At 53.2% G+C, this 20,459-nt stretch overlaps 9 protein-coding genes across 9 annotated transcripts; 5 read left to right on the top strand and 4 right to left on the bottom strand.

Annotated features, from left to right (window-relative positions):
• Positions 1 to 1,223: 1,223 nt before the first annotated feature.
• Positions 1,224 to 2,980, top strand: BO86DRAFT_324979 (amino acid transporter; the record flags this gene model as incomplete). The annotated part of the gene is made up of 5 exons (XM_025668506.1): positions 1,224 to 1,791; positions 1,845 to 2,187; positions 2,241 to 2,515; positions 2,588 to 2,821; positions 2,883 to 2,980. The coding sequence occupies 5 exons, from the start codon at positions 1,224 to 1,226 to the stop codon at positions 2,978 to 2,980; spliced, it is 1,518 nt and encodes a 505-aa protein (XP_025522608.1).
• Positions 2,981 to 3,930: 950 nt separating this feature from the next.
• On the top strand, positions 3,931 to 4,575 carry BO86DRAFT_413677 (uncharacterized protein; the record flags this gene model as incomplete). Its single annotated transcript, XM_025674768.1, has 3 exons — positions 3,931 to 4,052; positions 4,109 to 4,337; positions 4,500 to 4,575. The coding sequence occupies exons 2-3, from the start codon at positions 4,114 to 4,116 to the stop codon at positions 4,573 to 4,575; spliced, it is 300 nt and encodes a 99-aa protein (XP_025522607.1). The 5' UTR covers positions 3,931 to 4,052; positions 4,109 to 4,113.
• A 95-nt stretch (positions 4,576 to 4,670) lies between these two features.
• Positions 4,671 to 6,329, bottom strand: BO86DRAFT_372244 (FAD-binding oxidoreductase; the record flags this gene model as incomplete). The annotated part of the gene is made up of 3 exons (XM_025670341.1): positions 4,671 to 4,933; positions 4,973 to 5,243; positions 5,292 to 6,329. The coding sequence occupies 3 exons, from the start codon at positions 6,327 to 6,329 to the stop codon at positions 4,671 to 4,673; spliced, it is 1,572 nt and encodes a 523-aa protein (XP_025522606.1).
• Positions 6,330 to 9,202: 2,873 nt separating this feature from the next.
• Positions 9,203 to 10,315, top strand: BO86DRAFT_246529 (protoglobin family protein). The gene is made up of 3 exons (XM_025667135.1): positions 9,203 to 9,407; positions 9,474 to 9,747; positions 9,809 to 10,315. The coding sequence occupies exons 1-3, from the start codon at positions 9,293 to 9,295 to the stop codon at positions 10,308 to 10,310; spliced, it is 891 nt and encodes a 296-aa protein (XP_025522605.1). The 5' UTR covers positions 9,203 to 9,292; the 3' UTR covers positions 10,311 to 10,315.
• Positions 10,316 to 10,776: 461 nt separating this feature from the next.
• Positions 10,777 to 11,481, bottom strand: BO86DRAFT_246539 (uncharacterized protein). Its single transcript, XM_025667136.1, has 2 exons — positions 11,338 to 11,481; positions 10,777 to 11,271 (listed from the first exon to the last, which is right to left on the bottom strand). The coding sequence occupies exons 1-2, from the start codon at positions 11,339 to 11,341 to the stop codon at positions 10,886 to 10,888; spliced, it is 390 nt and encodes a 129-aa protein (XP_025522604.1). The 5' UTR covers positions 11,342 to 11,481; the 3' UTR covers positions 10,777 to 10,885.
• A 417-nt stretch (positions 11,482 to 11,898) lies between these two features.
• On the top strand, positions 11,899 to 13,231 carry BO86DRAFT_246495 (zinc-binding alcohol dehydrogenase family protein). Its single transcript, XM_025667134.1, has 2 exons — positions 11,899 to 12,569; positions 12,632 to 13,231. Exons 1-2 carry the CDS (start codon positions 11,983 to 11,985, stop codon positions 13,158 to 13,160), a joined length of 1,116 nt encoding a protein of 371 aa, XP_025522603.1. The 5' UTR covers positions 11,899 to 11,982; the 3' UTR covers positions 13,161 to 13,231.
• A 165-nt stretch (positions 13,232 to 13,396) lies between these two features.
• On the bottom strand, positions 13,397 to 15,337 carry BO86DRAFT_413674 (MFS general substrate transporter; the record flags this gene model as incomplete). Its single annotated transcript, XM_025674767.1, has 3 exons — positions 14,934 to 15,337; positions 14,545 to 14,866; positions 13,397 to 14,386 (listed from the first exon to the last, which is right to left on the bottom strand). The coding sequence occupies exons 1-3, from the start codon at positions 15,194 to 15,196 to the stop codon at positions 13,397 to 13,399; spliced, it is 1,575 nt and encodes a 524-aa protein (XP_025522602.1). The 5' UTR covers positions 15,197 to 15,337.
• Positions 15,338 to 16,707: 1,370 nt separating this feature from the next.
• BO86DRAFT_413673 (Zn(II)2Cys6 transcription factor domain-containing protein) lies at positions 16,708 to 18,138 on the top strand (the record flags this gene model as incomplete). The annotated part of the gene is made up of 1 exon (XM_025674766.1): positions 16,708 to 18,138. One exon carries the CDS (start codon positions 16,708 to 16,710, stop codon positions 18,136 to 18,138), a length of 1,431 nt encoding a protein of 476 aa, XP_025522601.1.
• Positions 18,139 to 18,198: 60 nt separating this feature from the next.
• BO86DRAFT_413672 (cytochrome P450) lies at positions 18,199 to 20,290 on the bottom strand (the record flags this gene model as incomplete). Its single annotated transcript, XM_025674765.1, has 8 exons — positions 18,199 to 18,698; positions 18,772 to 19,322; positions 19,380 to 19,452; positions 19,508 to 19,761; positions 19,826 to 19,885; positions 19,937 to 19,986; positions 20,049 to 20,161; positions 20,222 to 20,290. 8 exons carry the CDS (start codon positions 20,288 to 20,290, stop codon positions 18,327 to 18,329), a joined length of 1,542 nt encoding a protein of 513 aa, XP_025522600.1. The 3' UTR covers positions 18,199 to 18,326.
• Between the last annotated feature and the right edge of the window lie 169 nt (positions 20,291 to 20,459).

The raw sequence follows: 20,459 nt of genomic DNA, 5'->3' as shown, positions 1-20,459 counted from the left end.
GATGTTTCACCATTTCTGAGACAAACCACACTCGTTCGTTGTTTGACGCCGGGGTGGGACTGCGGAAACACGCCATCGAGACGCCAGTGGCTTAGCGAGATTGAGGTGGGGCCCTCGGTGTAGGGTAGGCTGAATGGGCTCTCACATGATGAGGCAGAAAGGTTGAGACGTTGAGAAGTAGTGAGAAAAGGATCACCCGGGAGAATCTGTGCGTTGATATTCGGAAAGCGTGCGATACCTGGTGATGTTGATGTTGGTATTGATGTTGGCGGTAGGAAGAGGAAGAAAAGGAGGAGGAGGAGGCGGCGGCGGCGAGAGCACGTGATTTGGCGTGGCTGGAAAGCAACGACCGGAGCGGAAGAACTTAAAGCCTGCCCTTTCCCACCTGGGTAGTCACGTGGCCTACTTCCCCGTTCACCGCCAGTCCAGTCCAGTCCAGTCCAGTCCATGCAATCGCCAATCCACTTAACATATGCAGTACAATCGTTCGTGCCTGGCCGTGCCTGTCCGGTCATAAGTCACTACGTGATCTGTTGTAATGCCTGTCTGAACGGATTTAATCTCGGTTGCGTTGGCGGCGAGGGCGAGTGGCTGGTCTCTTTGATGTCAGTATGGAGACAATATAGTACTTCCTGGCTCTGTTCGCTAGCCGGTCTGCGTTGAGAGCGCGGCGATCATGGATCATGTTCCCTCTTGGTAGCATATCTCATTACCTTCACTCTTGCTCAAAACGCTTGGTACGCATTTAGTCTGCCTGGAAGGGAGATCATATCCATGGCTGTCCGCTCATTTCTTCACTCTCCCCCAAACCACGGCCAATGATTTCCTTTGCGGTCCCTGACTTGATGGTATTCCTTTGGTGTTCATATTGGACTCAATACCTTGCTATACACTTCATCGCATCTCTGCCCAGTAGGCTCGTTTGCGTTGGCTCGGATTCATACCGATATCAATTGAGGTTGTTCCGAGAGAGCTTTATCAGATACGAAGATAATCCTGATAAGCGCCACGACTGACGGCGAATCGAGTGCTATCTCCCCAAGAATGTTATCGTTCTCGACCGCGACGCCACCAGACTCGGAATGAACCGATCTCGCTATATGAACCCGGGACTGGGGCCCCTCAACACCCTGACATGAAGTAGATCCGCTCATACTCTGCGACGTGCTGCGATGGAGGAATTATCGGCCCGCCAAAAGCCATGCCTTTCAGTAACGACAAAAATGGAGAAGAGTGTAGAGCCCGAACATGACCAGCAAGACGTGGAGGTCGGCATGGTGGCCGCCGTGTCTCATGAAGGGCCGGGCCTCAAGCGCAATTTCAACATGATCAGCATCATGGCCTTGGGGTTTAACACTTCCAACAGTTGGATTGCTATTGCAGGCAGTCTACCCCTAGCCATTGCAGGAGGGGGCACGGTAACCTTACTGTACGGTATCTTGGTGGTGTGCTTTGCCATGTCCTGCACTGGGCTCAGCCTGGCCGAGCTGGCAGCCGTGTATCCATCGGCTGGTGGTCAATATTACTTCACTTCCATGTTGGCTCCAGCACAGCATCGCCGGTGGTTGTCCTACTTGTGTGGGATCATCGGTATCTGGTCATGGGTGGCCATCGCTGCCTCGCTGTCATTGATGATCACGGAGGGTATTATGGCTCTGGCTCTCACCTATCATCCCACCTTTATTCCACAATCCTGGCATTACTTCCTCATGTACCAAGCGGTGCATATCATTGCCATGGCATACAATGTTGGGTTATTGTCCAAGACGGTTTGGGTCTATGACTGGGCCTGTGAGTATTTGATCCATTGCTTTTCGAAAGAAACATCTTAACGATGATCACAGTCTACTTCTCTCTGGCCCTATTTGTGATCACAACAATCGTGTGTCCCGCACGCTCGGCCGTTCATGCAGACTCAGCCACCGTCTGGGGACATTTCGTCAACTCCTCGAATGGATATTGGTCTAACGGGATCGTATTCCTGACCGGTCTGTCGACCCCGTCCTACATGCTCATCGGTCTGGACGCCACGATGCATATGGCAGACGAGTGTCTTAACCCAGCACGGACCATCCCGCGTGCCATCTTGTCGACCGTGAGCATTGGTTCTGTGGCTGCCTTTGCGTTTGCCTTGGCCATGTGCTACAGCGTAACCGACTTTGACAGTCTGGTTGATGCGGCCTCAGGGTAAGGCGGGATTCTTAATTCCAGTGTCTTGATGCTAAGCGCAATCTTGACAGGTTCCCGATTTACGATCTATGGGCACAGGCCAGCCGATCGACCACCTGTGCGACGGTCTTCCTCGTCGTGATGATTTCGATCATGTTTGTTTCTGCTTGCGCAATCCACTCCACTGCCTCGCGGTTGACCTGGTCGTTTGCGTGTGACAACGGGATTTTTCTCTCGGGGTATTTAAAGCAGCTAGACCACCGACAGGGCGTTCCGCTGTATGCTCTAGGCCTCAATTTCGTCGCCTGCTTCGTGATCGGATTCCTCTACCTAGCGTCTTCTTCCGGTAGGATTCCCCCAAACATCCTCGAGGCTCACAAGCTGGGTCGTGAGTACGAGACTGACTCACCTTCTCTAGTCTTCAATGCGTTTGTCGGAACCGCCAGTATTCTGTCGCAGATTTCCGTCACGCTTCCGATCGCATTGCTCATCTGGCAGCGTCGGTCGGAGGTCTACCTCCCCAGCGGGCGCCACTTTGGCCTTTCGCCGGGACTGGGTTACGTCTGCAACATCGTCGCTGTGGTCTATACCATCATCGTCACCATCTTCCTCTGTTTCCCTACCTCCTTTCCGCTTACGGGTGGCAATATGAGTAAGGATACCTCCGGTTCTCGTTACTAGTAATCTTGTTGCTGACGTACTTTGATCTCTAGACTATACTGCACCGGTGCTTGGGGTTGTTGCCATCCTGACCGGGCTCAATTGGGGATTCTATGCGCGTGGTCGATACGAGGGCGCTCACGTGGGGTAGCGCTGTCGCATAAGTGTATTTTTTCCTAGATAACGAATATGTGACGCTGGCGTTTTTAAAGTTACGTGGAAAAGCGTGTGCGATGCTTCTTGTTCCACGTGGATTAGGGGATTGGGAGGGAGGTTGGACGTTCCCCGCATGGGGTCCGGAATCTCTTTCGGAACGGTTCCTATCGATTACGGTTTCGGATACAGTATGCGTAGCAAGATAAGATAAGTGAGGGGTGAGGGGACCGGTATAACGTACGTATACTATTGCTATCGTAGACCGCGTCAGCCGCCAAGTGGGCACCAGATTTAACTCTTATAGTTGTCATTGCATAAGAACTACGCACTGCCTGGCCCTGGGGTACAGTATGCCCAAGAAGTGTGGTGCTTTACTCTCTGAGGTCTGCAGGCCAGTCAGAAATTGGGCTGAATGAATAGGTTTCGAGTATATCTTGCCTTGTGCTAGGGGATTCAATGAAGGGCAACGACCAAGTCCAATGGGCTTCGCATCTTGGGTTCCATTTATCAGTTGGAAGGAGCTAGAAAGGGTCGCTAGATTTGTGAATAAGTTGACATGACACCAAGCTCATTAGTCCTCAGACATACAGCTCAGGGCTATGAGTAGAAGTATACACCCTGGATCATGGATTTGATCTGATAAGGGCTTCTCAACCCGGGGGGTCAATCGGATTCTTTCGGCTGGTCGGATGTTGCCGGGCTTGGTGCTGGTGCCCCGCAAATCTGGCACCCCAACAACTCAACTCACGGTCGCCGAAATATCCCCGTTCTCGGATCCGACAGCCCTGCCTCTGTCTGGGAATTCATTAGCAGCACTGCAGCACTGCAGCAAGATGCCTGATTATGCAATAGGGGCCGGGTCTTGTCTTGAGAATATAACTTGGGTAGAAGATCCGCCTTGCAAATACTTGGATAGTAGTTCATTCTGTCTGGCTCTTGCCTCCCTTTTTTCCCTACCACCCAATCTCCCCTCAACCACTTCCATCCGTTTATTTAATCTGTCATTGAAATCGCGCTTCTTCGAAACCGCTACCCTTCTCTCCTCTATTCTGTTCTAGATACTGAAGGTATGGTCCAACCGCTGGCTCCAGCAATGCAGAACCTCACTAACCCCTCGTGGCAGCCATCATGCTCATCACCCGCGGATTCTCCCTAACGAACTTCGTCATCGCCAGCTCGGCCCTCTGTTTCCAGGTCTTTGTCCTCTATCCCTGGCACCACAAGCTCGAGGACGACTTCAAGGAGCTCAAGCAGGAACACTTGCGGCTGCTGAAGGAGAATGAGGATAGCCGGGTGAAAGAATTGAAGAGTATCAAGGAACATCTCGGTCTCCTCCACCAGAAGGCTCAAGCGTGAGCAACACTCGGAGGCATAATACCGGCACTTTGACATGATTCATGCATTTCGTCAGCGGGATAGAGATAGACTGCATGCATAGAGAAGGTCGCGGGATTGTATATACTGCGCGCAGGAATCGAACATCTTCTTGCTCTGTTGCTAAATGGAATACCTAGGGTACAACGTGCGGTGATATCCACGAGTATGATCGGCTGGAAAAGACCAGTCGTGCCAGATCAATATCACATTTAAACAGGACGCGTCATGCTTGTCACATTCCCATCAGCTTGCTAACTCTTATACGAATTTCAAACAGGTTCTCGCCTCGACACTACCCCCTAAGGCTATCAGGCCGATACATTGACAGCTGCATTGGCGGGCCCCGTGGCAGCCGCGTTGGCGGCCGCATCCAGAGCGTCCCTCGCCACCCCGGTCCCAGCCCTTTCAGCAGCCTCATTCGCAGCCCCGTTGAGGGCGCCTTTGAGACCTCGGACATTGCGATCCGCCCGCACAAACGCTTTATAGGCGGGGAACAATCCCTGGGGGTCATATTTCTCCCGGACGAGCAGGAACTTCTGCAAAGCCGTGTCGGTGATCACCCGTGCCTGCACTGGTGTAAGTATCACATCTCAGTCTGGGAGAGACAAACTTACGTTAACGTCCTCCCAGTTGGGATCCAAGTCCACGACAAACATCCCCACAGCAACAGACAGAGCCCGCTCATACCGCTCCCGGATATGCTGGCGAAGACCGGACTCGCGCTTGGGGTCCGTCCAAACAGTCGCCGTCATCAGGTACAGGTCCTGGGGCAAGCTCATCACCATCTTATTCTCGTCGGGCCGCTGGTCGCAGTGGTAGATGTATACGTTGGATTGCCGGGTGGGCAGATCTAGCAGGGCGGGTTTCATGGTTTCCAGCAACTGACTTTTGTTAGGGCATGAATGATAGAAGACTGAAGGCGAACTCACCCGCGAAAGCGAGCAACCCGGATCGCTGAAGATACTATTGTTGTGGACGCGGGTACCCGGCCCCGGACCGGCTTCTCCGGCGGCGAGCACTTCCTCAAAGGTGCACTTCTGGACGGGCTGTTTGTCGAGCATGAAGTCCTGCACCTCGCCGACTTGGTCGTAGGCACCAAGCATGGTCTGCGCCTCGGACTCTGTGTCAGCATAACAGTACAGCAGCAACGTGAGGTGCAAACGGGCCCCGGGCGGGACCTCGTCCCCGGTGGCGTCCGCATCGTCTTGCGCGTACGCAATGGCCATATTCAGGTCCGTGTGCTCCTTGGGTGTAGCCCGGCCGGCCTCGATGGCCCAAGTCAACAGCGTCTCGTAGTTGTCGTGGTTTATCTCGAATTCCAGGGTTCGTTGCCAGGGCGTCTTGGCGGGGATGGTCTTGCCCCAAAACCGCGTCACAACTCCAAAGAAGCCCAATCCGCTGCCGCGCGCGGCCCAGAAGAGGTCGGAGTAGTGCTCATGATCTGCAAGAACAATGTCGCCGGTGGGTAGGACAATCTCCATTCGGGTGACGAAGGTCGCGGCGGCACCGAGACTCCGCATGAAGAACCCTTGTCCGCCCCCGAGAAGATAGCCGGCCATGGCAACGGTCGGCGCATGGCCGATGGGGAAGAAGCGGCCGACTTCGCTCAGCTTCTCGGTCACCTCGCTGATGCGGCAGGACGGCCCAAAGGATATCTGGGCGGTGGTTTCGTCATAATCCACACGTCGGTTGAGGTTGGTGGTGTCGATCAGGATGCCATCTTGCACAAGATATGGCGACTGGGCGGCATGGCCTGATGAACGCACGCTCACGGGGGTTCCGAGCTCGGTGGCTCGATGGAGGGCTTTCTTCACATCCACCGCGCTCTCCACGAGATGGATCTCACGGGGATAGCGAGGCCCGGCCGCACTCGGGTTCATCTCACGGCATCGTTCGTACTCGGGGTCTCCACGGAGGAGAACCTTCGAGGAGTACTCGGGATGTGTGATGTATTCAGGTGGTGCCATTTTGTTGCGAATGGTGGAAGGCTGATGCGACTGAATTTGGGTAAGAATCCAGACAGTAGCCAACTCGCAGTGCCATCTATATAGCTTCCCATCCCCATCTTTGACTCTTGACGTCACTGATTGAATGTGGCTTGGTGAAGAGTGGTCAAAATCTTATTTGCAGCGTGTGTGCTGGTGTCTATACCAGACGCCATCGACTGGTCGGGAAGAGTATCCATGGGTGGCAGGTGTTGGCATGTGCAGCATGCAAGGGTGAAACTGAAAGCTGAAGAAACTCTGTGATGACCAGGGAAATGGAGCCTTGAACCTGGAAGATCTTCGTCTGCCACCGTGCTAGGCGGTTCCTTTTGACTGTCTGGAATGCCAGAGGCGTGCATGACGGTATCATCGAGGTGTTGGATGACGATGGATGATGGTTTACACTGCAGGCGCAGTGGGCAAGCAGTCAGGTGCTTTGCGTTGCGGCAAATTGGACTCTGCGACCAGACTACCCTTGTGCTTGTAGCTCTTGATGAGGGTTATCTCTGCGTGCTGGAAATCAGTCATTTGTCCACGCTGCCGAAAAATGTTCGTCTTGGATTTTCTCGCCGGATATGACTTCATTTTCTGTCCTCCCAGGTGGGGGTAATGGACCGATGTTTATGTGTTGTACTGTACAGTATGAACACTTTGATAATGCGTATGCATCAGGGTGAAAAGGGAAATCTTCGATTACTTGGAAATCAATACCAACTAATAACTCACCTGATGCTCATCGGCAGCATAAGTTAGGGCTCGCAACATTGAGGAGTGCCGATGTCGGACGCGACCGAGGCAATCCGACTCTCGTCCCTGATGTCAACCAAGAATCCATGATCTTCTTCACCCAGTCGCGGCTCCACTTGGCGAAAAAAAGCCTGTATCAGTAGCCGAGTCTTGCCGTCACGCTTCCACCCAAACCAAGGATTTCTGACACATCATAATTTCCATTGCAACCCTTGCTACTGGCTATTTGCGGGTTATGGCGAGCAAGCGACCGTCTCACGCAGTCCATCAGAGCTCCCCCGCTAAATTCGGGATGGATGAAACAAGTCCTTGTCAGACGTCAACCTTACTCTGATGTCATCTCTCCCTACTGACATCTGTCAGAGGATGGGGGACCCACTCGATGAAGCAGAAGGATGACCACTGGTGAACAATCTCAGTTTCCAACATCGATCTAGAATTGGGTCCTAGTTGATCTCTATCAGTCCGTTCACAGCAAGGACCAGGACTCAATCGATTTTCGATAATTATCCCATAGCTTTCCAGGTTGACTAGATCGATGATAACACAATGCAAGGGTTATCTTTAGCTGACGGTCTAGAATTCTTCTTTCTCGCAATTTTCTTTTGTTTTTCTGCGCCCTGTTAGTCTTGAGCGAACTGCCACATGGTTGACTCGATCCGCATTAGGGGACTCGTGAAGATACAGACAGGTCACATTGCGTCGGAGGCCTGAGCGAGAATACTCTTTACCTATCGGTTCAATCCGTCTCGTATTGTGGATGCGATAGATATCTAAACTTAATTGGGATGTCTGATCGCTCATTCACAACTAATTTACAGCGTCGGCCGGGAATGCTCGGCGAATGTAGCAGTTTTGCCGAAGCCGAACCTCCCGCACAGCATGGGGTAGTAGGCAGTAACAGCCCGAACAGTCGATTCGAAGCTAGATGTAAAGGATTTTTCTGCTTTTTCTACAAGTGTGGAAACAAAGAAAAAGGGGGGAGGACTAAGTCTTTTTAAGTTTACTTGCAGTCTGCCCCCGGGTTGGAAATACGAGGGCAAATGCACAAGTCACAATTCACAGTCGTCAACAGATGCAGTTCGGCAAACGGGCGCTCCACCTTCCAAGCCTCACCTTCCCGGACTCAGTTCCTAAAGTCCTCAAGTCTCCAACGACTGCCGATCGAACCATGGGTCAAACACTTCTCGAAGCTCTAGTTCCCCTTAGTGCTACTGCTCGGACATGAGTGTGCCTGAGGAACTGGGCCGGTCCGGCTCCGATGAACTTCGAAGGTTGATACAATAATACAGTCATAATATCATAATGGACTATGTTAAGACGGGCTCCATCCAGGAGGGAGGACTCTCACACCGCGGTGCAGTGGACACTGGGCTCTCTAGGGCACGGCCCGGCGTGTCGGGTTGCTGGGGACATTTGGGAACGTTCGACCTTTCGGCGATAATTCCCGGCCATAAAAATCCTTTGTTCCGCTACATCGCATCCACTCCGTGCTAAAAACGATCCGACCAGTGTCGAGGGGGATGCAATGATGCATCGCAATGGGGACTGGAAGGAGCGGTAAGATTAGAAAAGGAGAAGAAATGGCGACGATGAAGTGGGTCTCTTTCCCCCTTCCCCCCCCCCCCCCCCTCCCGGTCAGAAGCAACCAAAGCAAGCCAAGCCAGATCCTGCAGATCCACTTCTCAACCATTGCCGGACACAAATCTGGCGAGTGACAGATGTCAGAAGTCAAATTCACGGCATAACTGCAGTACATTTTATAGGAGACCGTTTATTATTTCCCAAATCGCCTCCTTCATAACCCTATTTGGGCCAGCTTGCTGGTGGGAGCCTGGCACAAAGTGGATTTGCCTGGGGATTCACTTACACATCACATTTGCCATGCTCCGCTCACTACGGAGTACACTAATGCATGACAAAAAAAGAAATGATGGGAAAGAGTCGACAGAGGACGGAGGACTGAAGAAAATGGCAAATGAAGAAGAAAATCTCGATTTCGGAGTGGCCCCGTTCATCGTAAATAGCAGATCGATCGCCCCCTTCTCGATGGAACGATTCGTAGTCAACTTGCTGTTTAAGTCGGCCTGTCTGTCTGTCTGTCTGTCTTTCTTTGCTTTTCCTCCGATTAGATTGTCGATTTGCCGCTACTATTGATTGCGAGCAAGAACCCTAATTCCCCATCTACACATACAACCATGGTTCTTCAGGGAAAATCCTCCAATGTCCCCCGGCATGTTGATCGGAAGGCCCTCTATACCGATCTTGGGGCACGAGTCCACTACTTGCAGCAGTTTCTAGAGTTCAGCGAGGGTCAGTGCTGTCTGGATCCAACTAGCAATTGAAGTGTCCTCCTTGACTAACAAAGATTTTGAATAGATGATGTCGCCGCTCTGAACAAGGGATCCAAATACATCAAGGCGCTGGCGCCTACCCTGGTCGATAAAGTATACGCGAAGCTCCTCGAGAACGATATCACAGCTCGCGTCTTTCGCACACGCGACACATCACTGGAAGATGAGGAGGAAACCACCTATCCCACCTTTGACAGCGCCTACATTCAGCGCCGCCGGATGTTCCTGCGCTGGTACATGACCAAGCTTTGCTCTGACCCTACCAAGCCGGAATTCTATGAGTACCTGAACAAAGTCGGGTAGGTTGCCTGTCCCCTCGGCTGTCTGGCCCCTCGAGAACCCTGCTGACTCGTCTGCCAGGCGTATGCACATTGGCAAAGACCGCATGCTCGCCTTCCACGTGGAATACATCCACATCGGCGTGTGTCTGGGGTACATCCAGGACATCATCCTCGAGGCGGTCTTCAGTCACCCGCAGCTCACGCTCGCCTTCAAGCTGGCGCTGGTCAAGGCGTTGAGCAAGGTGATCTGGATCCAGAACGATCTCTTCGCCCGCTGGCAGGTGCGCGACGGCGAGGAGTTCATGAAGGACGAGACTGAGTCGGTTCACGAGAACAAGGAGCAGCAGCATGATGATGCGACCTCGTACATTACCCGCTCCAACACGCAGCTCTCCGAAGCCCCGAGTAGTATCTTCTCCGATACGCGGTCGGTTGACACGGCCACCAGCCATTTCACCGCCACGATGCACGCCCCAAGTTCCTCCCACTCCTCCCACTCAGCCTGTCCGTTCTCGGGCGGATTCAAGCAGTCCTTCGAAACGAAGGTCTGGTCAGGGCCAGATGGGAAAAGAGGTCACTGACCGACCTCCCTTATGGCATTGATGATTTCCTTTTTTCGGCATAGGTATAGGTATATAGGGACACGCGGTCTAGGAACATATGGGGTACTTCGGAGGGGGGGTGGGGTTGTCGGGATTCTGGGACAGGACTTGGATTTGGTGTTTGGTCTGGATATGCGCTTTTTGTTTGCTTGATTCTGCTGTATTTGATTCCCCTTTTTCTGCAGAAATGAACTGTTGCTTTTCTCTTTTTACTTTGACGGAGGTAGACGTACCTTGTAATGCTGAGCAGTTCCAGCTGTGGGACGGAGAGATCTCCCTTGCTCCGGCATCGGAATAAACATATATCATCCGCGTGTCGCCCTCTTATCCCCTTCATTTTGCACTGGACGTTTACACCACGGACCGGACTATTACTCTATAAGATGCATTGAAGGTTCATGACACTTCCTCGGCTACGGCCTCCCGATGAAGCACCGAGCTTTCCATCCACTTGGACAGATAGGATCAACCACCATCTGGTAGGAACCCTGTAGCGGGGACCACCAGCAGACCATCCATCGCCTACGACCTACGACCTACTCCCACCCCTCCCCCTACATACAAGCATATTTCACCCTCGTATAGCCAAGAAATCCAGGCGTCGGATCCGACCGAATCGGGTGCCAAAGTAGTCTGGGATGAATTGGGGGATGTGTACGAGCGTGGGTGAATCGGGTCGGCGAACGGCCGGTCGGACTTTCCAGCGCGGAGAGCCGTGAATAGGCTTTCATCGCGAGGCTGCTAGAGGATACGAAGGCGGTGCTTTCCAATCGAGCGCGACATGTTACTTCTGCTTCGATCACGTTCGTCTCAAAGCTCCATTTGCAACGAGCGGTTCTCGTGGGAAATGTTGAGACTTGGTGTAGGGTCGGGGGGAACTTGGAAGCTGGTAATGCGATTGTTCTAGAGAGACAAGACAGGGTAGGAGAGACGAGATGGCCTAGAGTCTACTAGGTAGTATCTGTCAGTAAGGATTGGTTTGGTGGAGAAGGGAATCTTCGTTCCTTCATTGCAACTCTGTCAGTGTGTTTTCGAGTGATAGAGTAGAGCTGCTACCAACTCAAACGGGGAGAGGGGAAGCATCGAGCTTGGTTAAAACAACAATGGCGAATGTGTGCCGTCTTAAGTGTTAGAGCGAATGATGGTGGTGGTGGTGGTAGTCGTGAGAGAGAAATGGCGAACGAACGATGGATGATGGAAACCCGACCGTAGAGATCACGTGCGCTACTACTTTGTTGCCTCACTGCCTTACTGCCTCGCTGCCTAGGCTGCCTTGCTGCCTGGCCATCCGCTGCTGCCCAAGGCAGAACTAGTATGCTTCATCCAGCACGTTACTGCCGTGGTTGGCCCTACCCAAAGTTATCATGCATAGCCTAGCAGCTTCTTAGATGCTCCATGAATGATGCTTGTTCACCTGGCAAGTATACCGAAAGGTAAAGGATTGTCTCCGATAGGTCCGATGCCAGTCGGAATCCTCCGAACCCCACTGCACCGCACCGGGTCGGGTGGGCACATTCGGAGACATACATTAAGATACTATTCATACTGGCCATAAATTCGCATGCAAGGTTGAGTTGCGGACCATATCGGGAGGTCAGAGACTCCCAAATCATCCCATATATCATCGTATCCTCACGTCAACGTCGCCGAAATGTTTCTTCTTCCCCCTTACCAGATAGCCCTTGTCCAGGCCGAGCCCTCCAGCTCCAGTGCCTCCACCCCAGCCCTCACCACTACAAAGGCCACCCCCCAGCCTGCTGGTCCCTATGACATCCTGATTCGAGTCACCGTCGTGGCGCTCAACCCCACGGATTACAAAATGCCATTACATCACCCTACTCCCGGCGCAACGATGGGCTGCGACTTCGTCGGTACAGTCATGACAGCTGCCACCGCCAGCACGTGGGATGGAGAAGCCCTTCCCCAGCCAGGTACACGCGTTTGCGGTGCCGTTCACGGATCAAATCCGGGCAATCCTGACATTGGCGCGTTCGCCGAGTACCTCGTGGCCGATGCGCGGCTCGTCCTCCGCGTGCCTGTGGCGTGGAGTGATCTGGAAGCGGCGGCACTGGGCGGCATTGGCTGGGGAACGCTGGGGCTGGCTTTTTATGACACTCTCCGGCTCGAGGGCCGGCCATCGGCGCCGGTCTGCCCTAAGGCAGACGGGGGTCGTGTGCCCGTCTTGGTGTATGGCGGCGCCACGGCAACGGGGACCATGGCTTGTCAATTGTTAAGTCTGTATGTGCAGTACTCCTTTCGCTTCGTCATCTCTCGGGTGCTGATATTGAACGTGTCCACAGATCTGGATACAGCCCCATTGCCACGGCCTCTCCGGCCTCTTCGCAATTGGTCCAATCGTACGCAGCAGCATCGACTGTCCCCTATACCGCTTCGGACTGCGTGGCTAGAATCAGGAAAGAGACCAACGCATCGCTGCGCCACGCGCTGGATTGTATTACATCACCAGAATCCGCGGCAATCTGCTGCGAGGCCATGTGCCGGGCGGGTGGCAGATATGCATCTCTGGAGTTCTGCCCAGAAGAGTGGCGCAAGCGGAAGGTTGTACAGATGGAGATGGTGTTGGGCTATGAGATGTTCGGGAGGGAGGTCATGCTGGACGGCGTGTATCATCGTCATAAAGACGTCCGGAAGTTAGAGTTATCGACCGGTTGGTGTCGCGAAGTGCAAGTGCTGGTGAACCAGGGCTTAATCCGATCGCATCCGGTCCGGGAGGTGGAGGGGTCCTGGGAGGGGATTGTAAAGGGATTGCAGATGATGAGGAAGGGGGAGGTCCGGGGAGAGAAGTTGGTGGTCCATTTGAGTTATTAAAGCACCAAGTTTGGTTCTCTCTGTTCCAAGGACGCAGTTACATTACTGCAGGCTTTAATTTATCTTTGCCGGGGTGGGGACAGCCTTGTTAAGGAGATGCTGCATCAAGCACGTGAGTGCTAGTTAATGGGTGGCTTTCAGTTGAACGCGGTGCTCTGAACAAGAAGGATTAACATAGACAGAACCACCCAAATCTATACTACATATATGACTATCTACCTATTAGTATAGCCCTACTACTTGGCTTGCTCCACATCTACCTGTTCCGCTTTCTTCTCCTCCAACCCATACTCCGTCTCGAGCTCTGTCCGAAGCTTGATCTCCTTCTCAAGGAACACGAGCAGGAACGATACCCCAGAGAAAACGATCGAGATTTGCCACACCCGCTTGAGCGCGTCCGCGTACACCCCGACGATATCGTCGCGTAGCGCGGGAGAAAACGACTGGATGAAGCTGGCCGACGCCGATTCATAGGCCCTCCCGCGTGACAACAGCTCGCGAACCTGCGCATCGGGGATCCGACCGGACAGCTGCTCGAACCGGTTGTTGAAGATCGCGGCGGGAATGGCCACGCCCCAGATGTTCCCAAAGCTGCGAACAAACGACCAGGCTGCGGTGGCTGCCGCCTGGTCGGACTCGGCCAGCCCGGCCTGGCACGCTGGCAGGAGGGTGTTGAGCACAAACCCGGATCCACCCCCGGCGATCATCTGGAAGATGACCCATTCTGCAGTGGTGCTGTTCCGATCAAACAAAGTGAAGAGACCCAGCCCAATGGTGCAGACTGCAAAACCAATCAGGTGGAGGGGCTTATAGCGGCCAAATTTGGCCAGGAGGAGGACGGCGACAATGGCCGCGGGCACAGCGACGACAATGATTGGGAGGACCTGTACCCCAGACCGCTCCGCAGAGGCACCCAAGACGGCTTGGAAGTAGACTGGCAGGAAGAACATCACCCAATACAACAGCGCAGAGTTCAAGAAAGTGGCTGCAAACACGGTGGCTGAGGTGCGATTGCCAAAGAGTCGAGGTGGGACCACCGGTTCACAAATCCAGGGAGAGTTTTCCAAGGCGACGAAGATCAGCAATCCTACTAGGCCAAGAATGAGGAATACAAGGATGTGCCACAATGACCAGTCATACTTGGTCCCTCCGTAGGTGAGCGCGAAGAGCACGGAGACCGTCGTTGCGATCAAAATGGCGTTTCCGATATAGTTGATGCGACGGATCTTTTAAAGGAAGCTCATCTCTTTGTTCAATTGAATATGGAGGAAGAAGAAGATCATGGCCAAGGACACTCCTCCAACAGGGAGGTTGATAAAGAATACCTAGAATTCTATAAGCGGTCATGTTTGGGCCGACCATGGTGTGGTCTGCCGGTACTCACCCATCGCCAGGTCGAATTGTCAACAATAGCACCTCCAATCCACAGTCCCAATGCCGTCCCGACGAAGTATACCAGGAGGACAAAAGCCATGTAGTTTCCTCGCTCGCGCAAGGGCACCAGATCCGATACAATCACGTCCACGATCATATTGATCCCACCACTGCCCATCCCCTGCACGGCACAGCCGGCAATCAGCATTGCGCCATTGTGAGCTCCACCACAGATCCCGCTTCCGAGGGTGAACAGCGAGACAATCACGAGGGTGATCCATCGGCGGCCAAAGATATTGGCCAGCTGGCCAAACAGAGGCTGTACCGCGGCGCTAAGAGACACAACACATTCAATTCTGTCAGTGGATCTCAATTGCAGTCTGTGAAGGCGCCCCCTACCTAGTCAGAAAGAACACATTCGTCACCCAGATGTAGTTCCCACCCATGTTCAGTTCCGTGACGATGTGCGGCAGGGAGGTGGTCACCACCGTGTTCTCAAGGGCACTCAGAATCCCAATCACACAGAGAGTCGCGATAATCATCCAGAAGCGGAATCCCCTTTCAAACGATGGACCGGCCTTTTTTTGCTTTTCCTGTTCACTGGAACTCTGCTCGGTGGATGCGGAGCTGGCAGAGGGGTCAACGGGAGCTTGTTCAGACATAGTGACCGTGAGATGAAAGAGAGATCAGAAGTGTCACGTTTGTGAGCTTTGCTTAACATCCATCAAGACATAAAGCTGCACAGAAAAGGAGTCAAATGCATTTTTATTGGGAACCAAGTGACTTAGTCGGAGCATTGTTAAGTTGGTCGGGAAGTCGGATCGGAGACTTACAGGGATAGTAGTTAGGGCTACCCTCCGAAAGGACAGAACTACAGCACAGCACAGCACAGCACAACACAAGCTCTAGATTCAGGGGAGGGGGGGCAATATATAGATGGGAGATGGGGGATTTAAAGCAGATAAGCTGCAGAGTGGCAATTTTAGTCGTTAAGGCCTACTATTCTCCTTTCAGCTGCGCCTGCAACCCAACTTCCCCCTCTCGACTGTTAGCAACTACAGTAGGATAGGTAAGCGCCAGTCTAGGCCACCACAATCTTGGCAGCATAATCGGCCCCCATAAGAAAGCACTCCTCCGGCGGGGTAATCCTCCCTCGCGCGTGTCCTCCTGTGAGTCTATGTATGTATGCAGATGCAGTTTAAGTGTGGCTGGCGGGCGTGCTTCTTCCTTTCATATTACGCCTTCTCGCGGGTTGATTCCTCACAGTCAGATTATACCTTCCCCTCACAATTCATTTCTCATTTCTCTTTTAATCGCTTATACTTTCCCCTCTCTGCGTCTCATGCGTGAGGTTGGGGATAAGCAGTTATCTAGCTAAAGATCATGCTGATGTGGATTTGCGCTTGCAGCAGCTGGGCGACCCCACCTTGCTAACCCCCTAGCCCCCTAGGCACCTAGGTAGTGTCCGTCGTCTGAATCCAACATCAGAGCCGTGATCACGTTCCCAGTTGAAAAGTATTAGTGATTAATGCGTCTTGTAGCACCCACTCACTCTGTGGAGTTACAGTTGTATTCACATGGGCCTCCATCACAGACTCGTCAGCGCGCCCTGCAGCCCGATTTGAATTGTCTCTTGGAGGATGATAAGAATAAAAGATGGTGAGCTCAAGGCTAAGCTCAAGGCCAGAGAGACAAAGTACGGAGTAAGGCAGTAAGAGAATAGTAACAGTAATGCACTGCCAGATCAGGTATTGGTTAACCAACACTCCCTCACTTACTGTCAGATGCATAGGTAGGTATCTTAGTACTAAATAGCGGATTGGTGTAAGATTTGGTTAGGTAAGCTGACGCTCGCTAGTAACTACTGCATAAGATCCGTACCTACAGATCCTAGTGGTAATTTACCAAGTTACCAAGTAACAGGTAGTGAACGTGGCCTGGCTAGCCTGGAGATAAAGTACGGTGTGGTGTAACTTATATGGCTTATATGGCTATGGCTTCAGCCGCCTCACCATCAATTATCATCATCATCAGCATCAGCATCAGCATCATTACTTCCCCACTCCGCGGCCTTGTCTTTTACCGTTCACGTCTCCAGGACTTTTAGGTAGACGGTAGACGGTAGACGAGGAGGAGTACCTACCAGGAGGAGCGCTGACATCTATTGTTCGCGATGGGGAACTATTCCCTCGGGGGCGAAATGCACTTGAGCTCTCTCCAAGCCGAGACGATCGTCTACCCAGCAGCCAAACGGTATGCCTGCGACCGTTGTCGCACTCAGAAACTGCGGTGCCCACGCGAACAGCAGGGTGTACATGATCCCTGCGCTCGTTGTATCCGAGCTGGAGTGGAGTGCGTTACCAGCGATGCCAAACCCTCGGGCCGCCCATCGCGCTCCGATCATCGCCCGATTCCGCCCTCCCGGAGGCAACATCCACAACATCCACAACCACCACAACCACCACAACCACCACAACCAAGCATGGACAGCATTCAGACTATCGAGACTCTCGAAAATGACACTGGGATCACCCCCTCAACCATCCCTCCAATCATTGACCCCACCACTAATCAGACCATGGCAGAGGGCTGGGATAATGCATTTCTCCAATGGAACCACCAAAACGGGTTCTCCTTGGGGCATCACGACCACCACACCCCCTCCCTCAATGACACCACCATGTTGAATGGAGACGCGGCTCCAACCAACTCGGATCTCGCCCTTGCATTCCCACCCTTGGCGACCGATACACCATCCTTGACGCCTCCATCTGCATCGGCCTGGGTCGACCCAGCTGAGCCCCTGCAGTTTCCGGACCGCGAAGAGGATGCCGTGCGACGGTTGGCCTCGCTTGCGGGATCACTACAAGCCCTCTTGACCCGCATGGACCCTTCACTGTGGGATAGTATCTTACTGAACATTGCGTGCTCAAACGGGTCCGGTCCGGTTACCGAGCTGCCAAAATGGAACCCACTGGATGAGGCGCTCAAGGGCACCGCTGAATTCGTCGCCATCCTGCAGGCGTTACACCCCTCCCCATCGCCCTCCGGTTCCTCTTCTCAGCCACGTCTCAGCCCGGCAGGATCTGCAGAGAGATTCCCGACCGACTCGGGCCCCAATCGATCATTTGTTGGGGGAAGTCCAATGAGTGGGGGAAGTCCCTCCCAGACCGCCGTGTTCTCCACCCCCACGGTTCTCATGGTCATTGCATGCCACATGCAGATCATTCAGCTCTACGACTTCATCTTCACGCAGGGTCAAATCTCTCTGCAGGCCATGCCGGAAGAGGACATTGCCAGCTTTCGCATGCTGGGCGGGTTGCAGGTGGCAGGGATCCCGCTGACCCAGGGCCATCTGCAAGTGAAGATCCTCATCCAAGTGATCGAGCACCAATTGCATCGCATGGAGAGGCTGATGGGGCTTCCCGTGGAGTTCCGGATCTCCGGTCGCTCGGAGGTATACCAGGGCTTATTCAATACTTTGGAATCGGTGACCTTGCTACGGGCTGCCTTGAGCCGGACGGAGGAAATGCAAAGCACTACGGGCGTTCATCAGATCTTGTCGCTGAAAGAAAACATGAAGAGAATCCAGCAGATGTTATGATCCTTCACTATCCGTTCTCTGCTGTTGCTAGCCTTGGGAAATGAAACTTTCAATTCTTTTCTCCTCCTTTGCGTGCGCATATGGAATGGACTTCAGTAAAAGTTTCCTGATTCCGCATGAGTACATCGGCAGTGGGTCATTTGAGATAGATGGTCTTATACAATGACATGCTTCCACGACCAATGGCTCTAAGTCATCGACTCCCCAGCGCTGGGTCTGGAGACCGGAGTGTATCGGACAATTACCGGTGGCTTTTCCCAGATGGCGTACAGGTGCAAGTCCCGCTCCCAGTTCACTTCCCCTTGATTTAACAGCTCCCAGTCAAATTCCCAGATCATCTTGGCCAAGAGAATCCGGGCCTGCATGTATCCCATGTTCTGTCCGATGCATCCGCGTGGGCCCATGCTGAAAGGCTTGAATGCGCTCTTGACGTCCGCATCAAAGAGACGGTCATAATCCGGATGGCTTGGAGGCAGAAATCGCTCAGGATGGAACTCCCGAGGCTTTTGAAAGTACCGCGCCGAGTGCGTGACTGCAAAGCCCGCCGTCTGCACCACGCACTACCATCCCAGCGAGGTTAATCTCCGCTTTTCAACATGCTAGGCGAAGATGTAGGGGGGCAGCTGGACTCACCCCGGCTGGAATATAGTGGCCATCCACCGTGTCCCCAGGACTGATGCGAGGAAGTCCAAATGCTCCGTTGGTGTGAAGTCGCAGCGTTTCCTCGATCACCGCATGGAGCCAGGGAAGCCCCTGCACCGCTTCGTTCTGAATCTCCTGGTATGTGGCAAAAGTATCCCGAATCTCGGTCTGCAGTTTCTGGAGAGTGTCCCGATGTTCGGAGAGGAAGAAAATTGCAGCAGTAAACAGGTTTGTGTCAGGATCAAATCCACCAACAATGAGATGGTTCGCTTGCGCGACGAGGAAGTCTTGCTCTGGGACGGGTTTGTTCTTCGGAAGTAGCAAAGAAAAATAGTCAGGGTGCTTCAGACTATCGCGATTGTTCACCCGGTCTCGCACGATTTGCTTGTTGGTCTTCAGCAAGGTCGGTAGAATGGCGGCCATGCGCGGCGGGAGTGCAAGAAAGACTAAGGGGTGAAGCAGAGGAAATCGTCGCATGACTTGGTTGAGAGTGCCCCAGAGCCCGATGCCTCGAAATGCCTGCAGAAAGAGATGCGCTTTGCCTGGATGCACTCAGAGATCGGTGTAGTGGGGGCTATTCGTGCGTGCTGGGGACTTACCATCTCGGACATTGTGGAAGTTATGGCCATAACCCATATCGCCGGCAATGTCACAAGCGAGCCAGTCAAACCACTGAGACGTGAGGTCAGTGCCGTAGTCTCGGAGCTTCCCTCACGGTGCTACTTACATCTCTCATGTCCACTCCCCGTTCGGCAGTGCCCAGCTCTCTCAGCCGCTGGATGAAGCGGTCAATATGCTCATGCAGGGCTGGCTCCTGCTCTTTCAATGCGCGGGGATTGAAAGCAGGTGCCAGCATCTTTCGGACAGCCCGGTGCTTCTCGACGTCCGGATCCGCTGCGATTCCGGCATGTTTGCCACCGATGTGCTGGAAGTCGGTTTTGATAAACGTGGGCCTGTTCTTGGTCCCACTCATAAGAATATCTACCGCTAATCATGAGACAGACGCCCTGCGTTCGTGTATCTTTGGGAACTGAGATGGACTGACCTACTTGCGCCTCGGGCTTCATGAACACCAGTTCATTGGGGGCGATTCGAACAACATCACCTTGTTTGCATTAGCCCGTGTCACTGCTGACTTTTGGATGGATCCTCAAACCATATTCCTCCAGGACTCTTTCAATGGCCCAAGGATACCGGCCAGAGAGCCTAGATTGATGTTCAGAGAAGCAGGCTTTGCTCGCAAGGTCATTGACATAGGGGAAGCTTACCAGTGATAGGCGTACCACAAGTTTGATACCGCAGCGAGTCTTGGCCCAGGGTAATTGGCTAGCGGGTGGAAGCAAAGAAGGTAGATGGTGCGACAAAGTGCATAGGAGGTGACCTGCGTAGGGTCAGCTTACAGCTTTTTTCTTAGACCAGGGCGCGTGATAGCTAGGCGTACGATTGTACCTCCGATCACCAAGTATGTCTTGAATGAGACCTGATCGAGGGTCGAGGAAAAGGACCACATTTTGGGTTTCGAATACTGATGATAATGGATTCCGTTTCCATTGAAGTGGCTGTGGTTTCTAACGATGCGATGTTCCGAATCGTACTGTGATAGTATTGCACCGGCAGCATGCAGGGGTCTCAGTAATCAGGCATTCGGAGAGTTCGAACTCAAGTCATCGAGCACAACG

Source organism: Aspergillus japonicus (genome assembly GCF_003184785.1).
Source record: "Aspergillus japonicus CBS 114.51 unplaced genomic scaffold BO86scaffold_91, whole genome shotgun sequence".
Classification (NCBI taxonomy): domain Eukaryota; kingdom Fungi; phylum Ascomycota; class Eurotiomycetes; order Eurotiales; family Aspergillaceae; genus Aspergillus; species Aspergillus japonicus.
The sequence above is the reverse complement of the archived record's forward strand: the minus strand, read 5'-3'. Positions and strand labels throughout refer to the sequence as shown.

What these genes read in the sequence shown, in the direction of transcription:
- BO86DRAFT_246495 (XM_025667134.1), top strand. Translation starts at nt 11,983, where the DNA reads ATGTTTCTTCTTCCCCCTTACCAGATAGCCCTTGTCCAGGCCGAGCCC. An exon ending in GCTTGTCAATTGTTAAGTCT is followed by an intron (nt 12,570 to 12,631) that starts GTATGTGCAGTA and finishes ACGTGTCCACAG; the next exon opens with ATCTGGATACAGCCCCATTG.
- BO86DRAFT_246529 (XM_025667135.1), top strand. Translation starts at nt 9,293, where the DNA reads ATGGTTCTTCAGGGAAAATCCTCCAATGTCCCCCGGCATGTTGATCGG. An exon ending in GTTTCTAGAGTTCAGCGAGG is followed by an intron (nt 9,408 to 9,473) that starts GTCAGTGCTGTC and finishes GATTTTGAATAG; the next exon opens with ATGATGTCGCCGCTCTGAAC. An exon ending in GAGTACCTGAACAAAGTCGG is followed by an intron (nt 9,748 to 9,808) that starts GTAGGTTGCCTG and finishes CTCGTCTGCCAG; the next exon opens with GCGTATGCACATTGGCAAAG.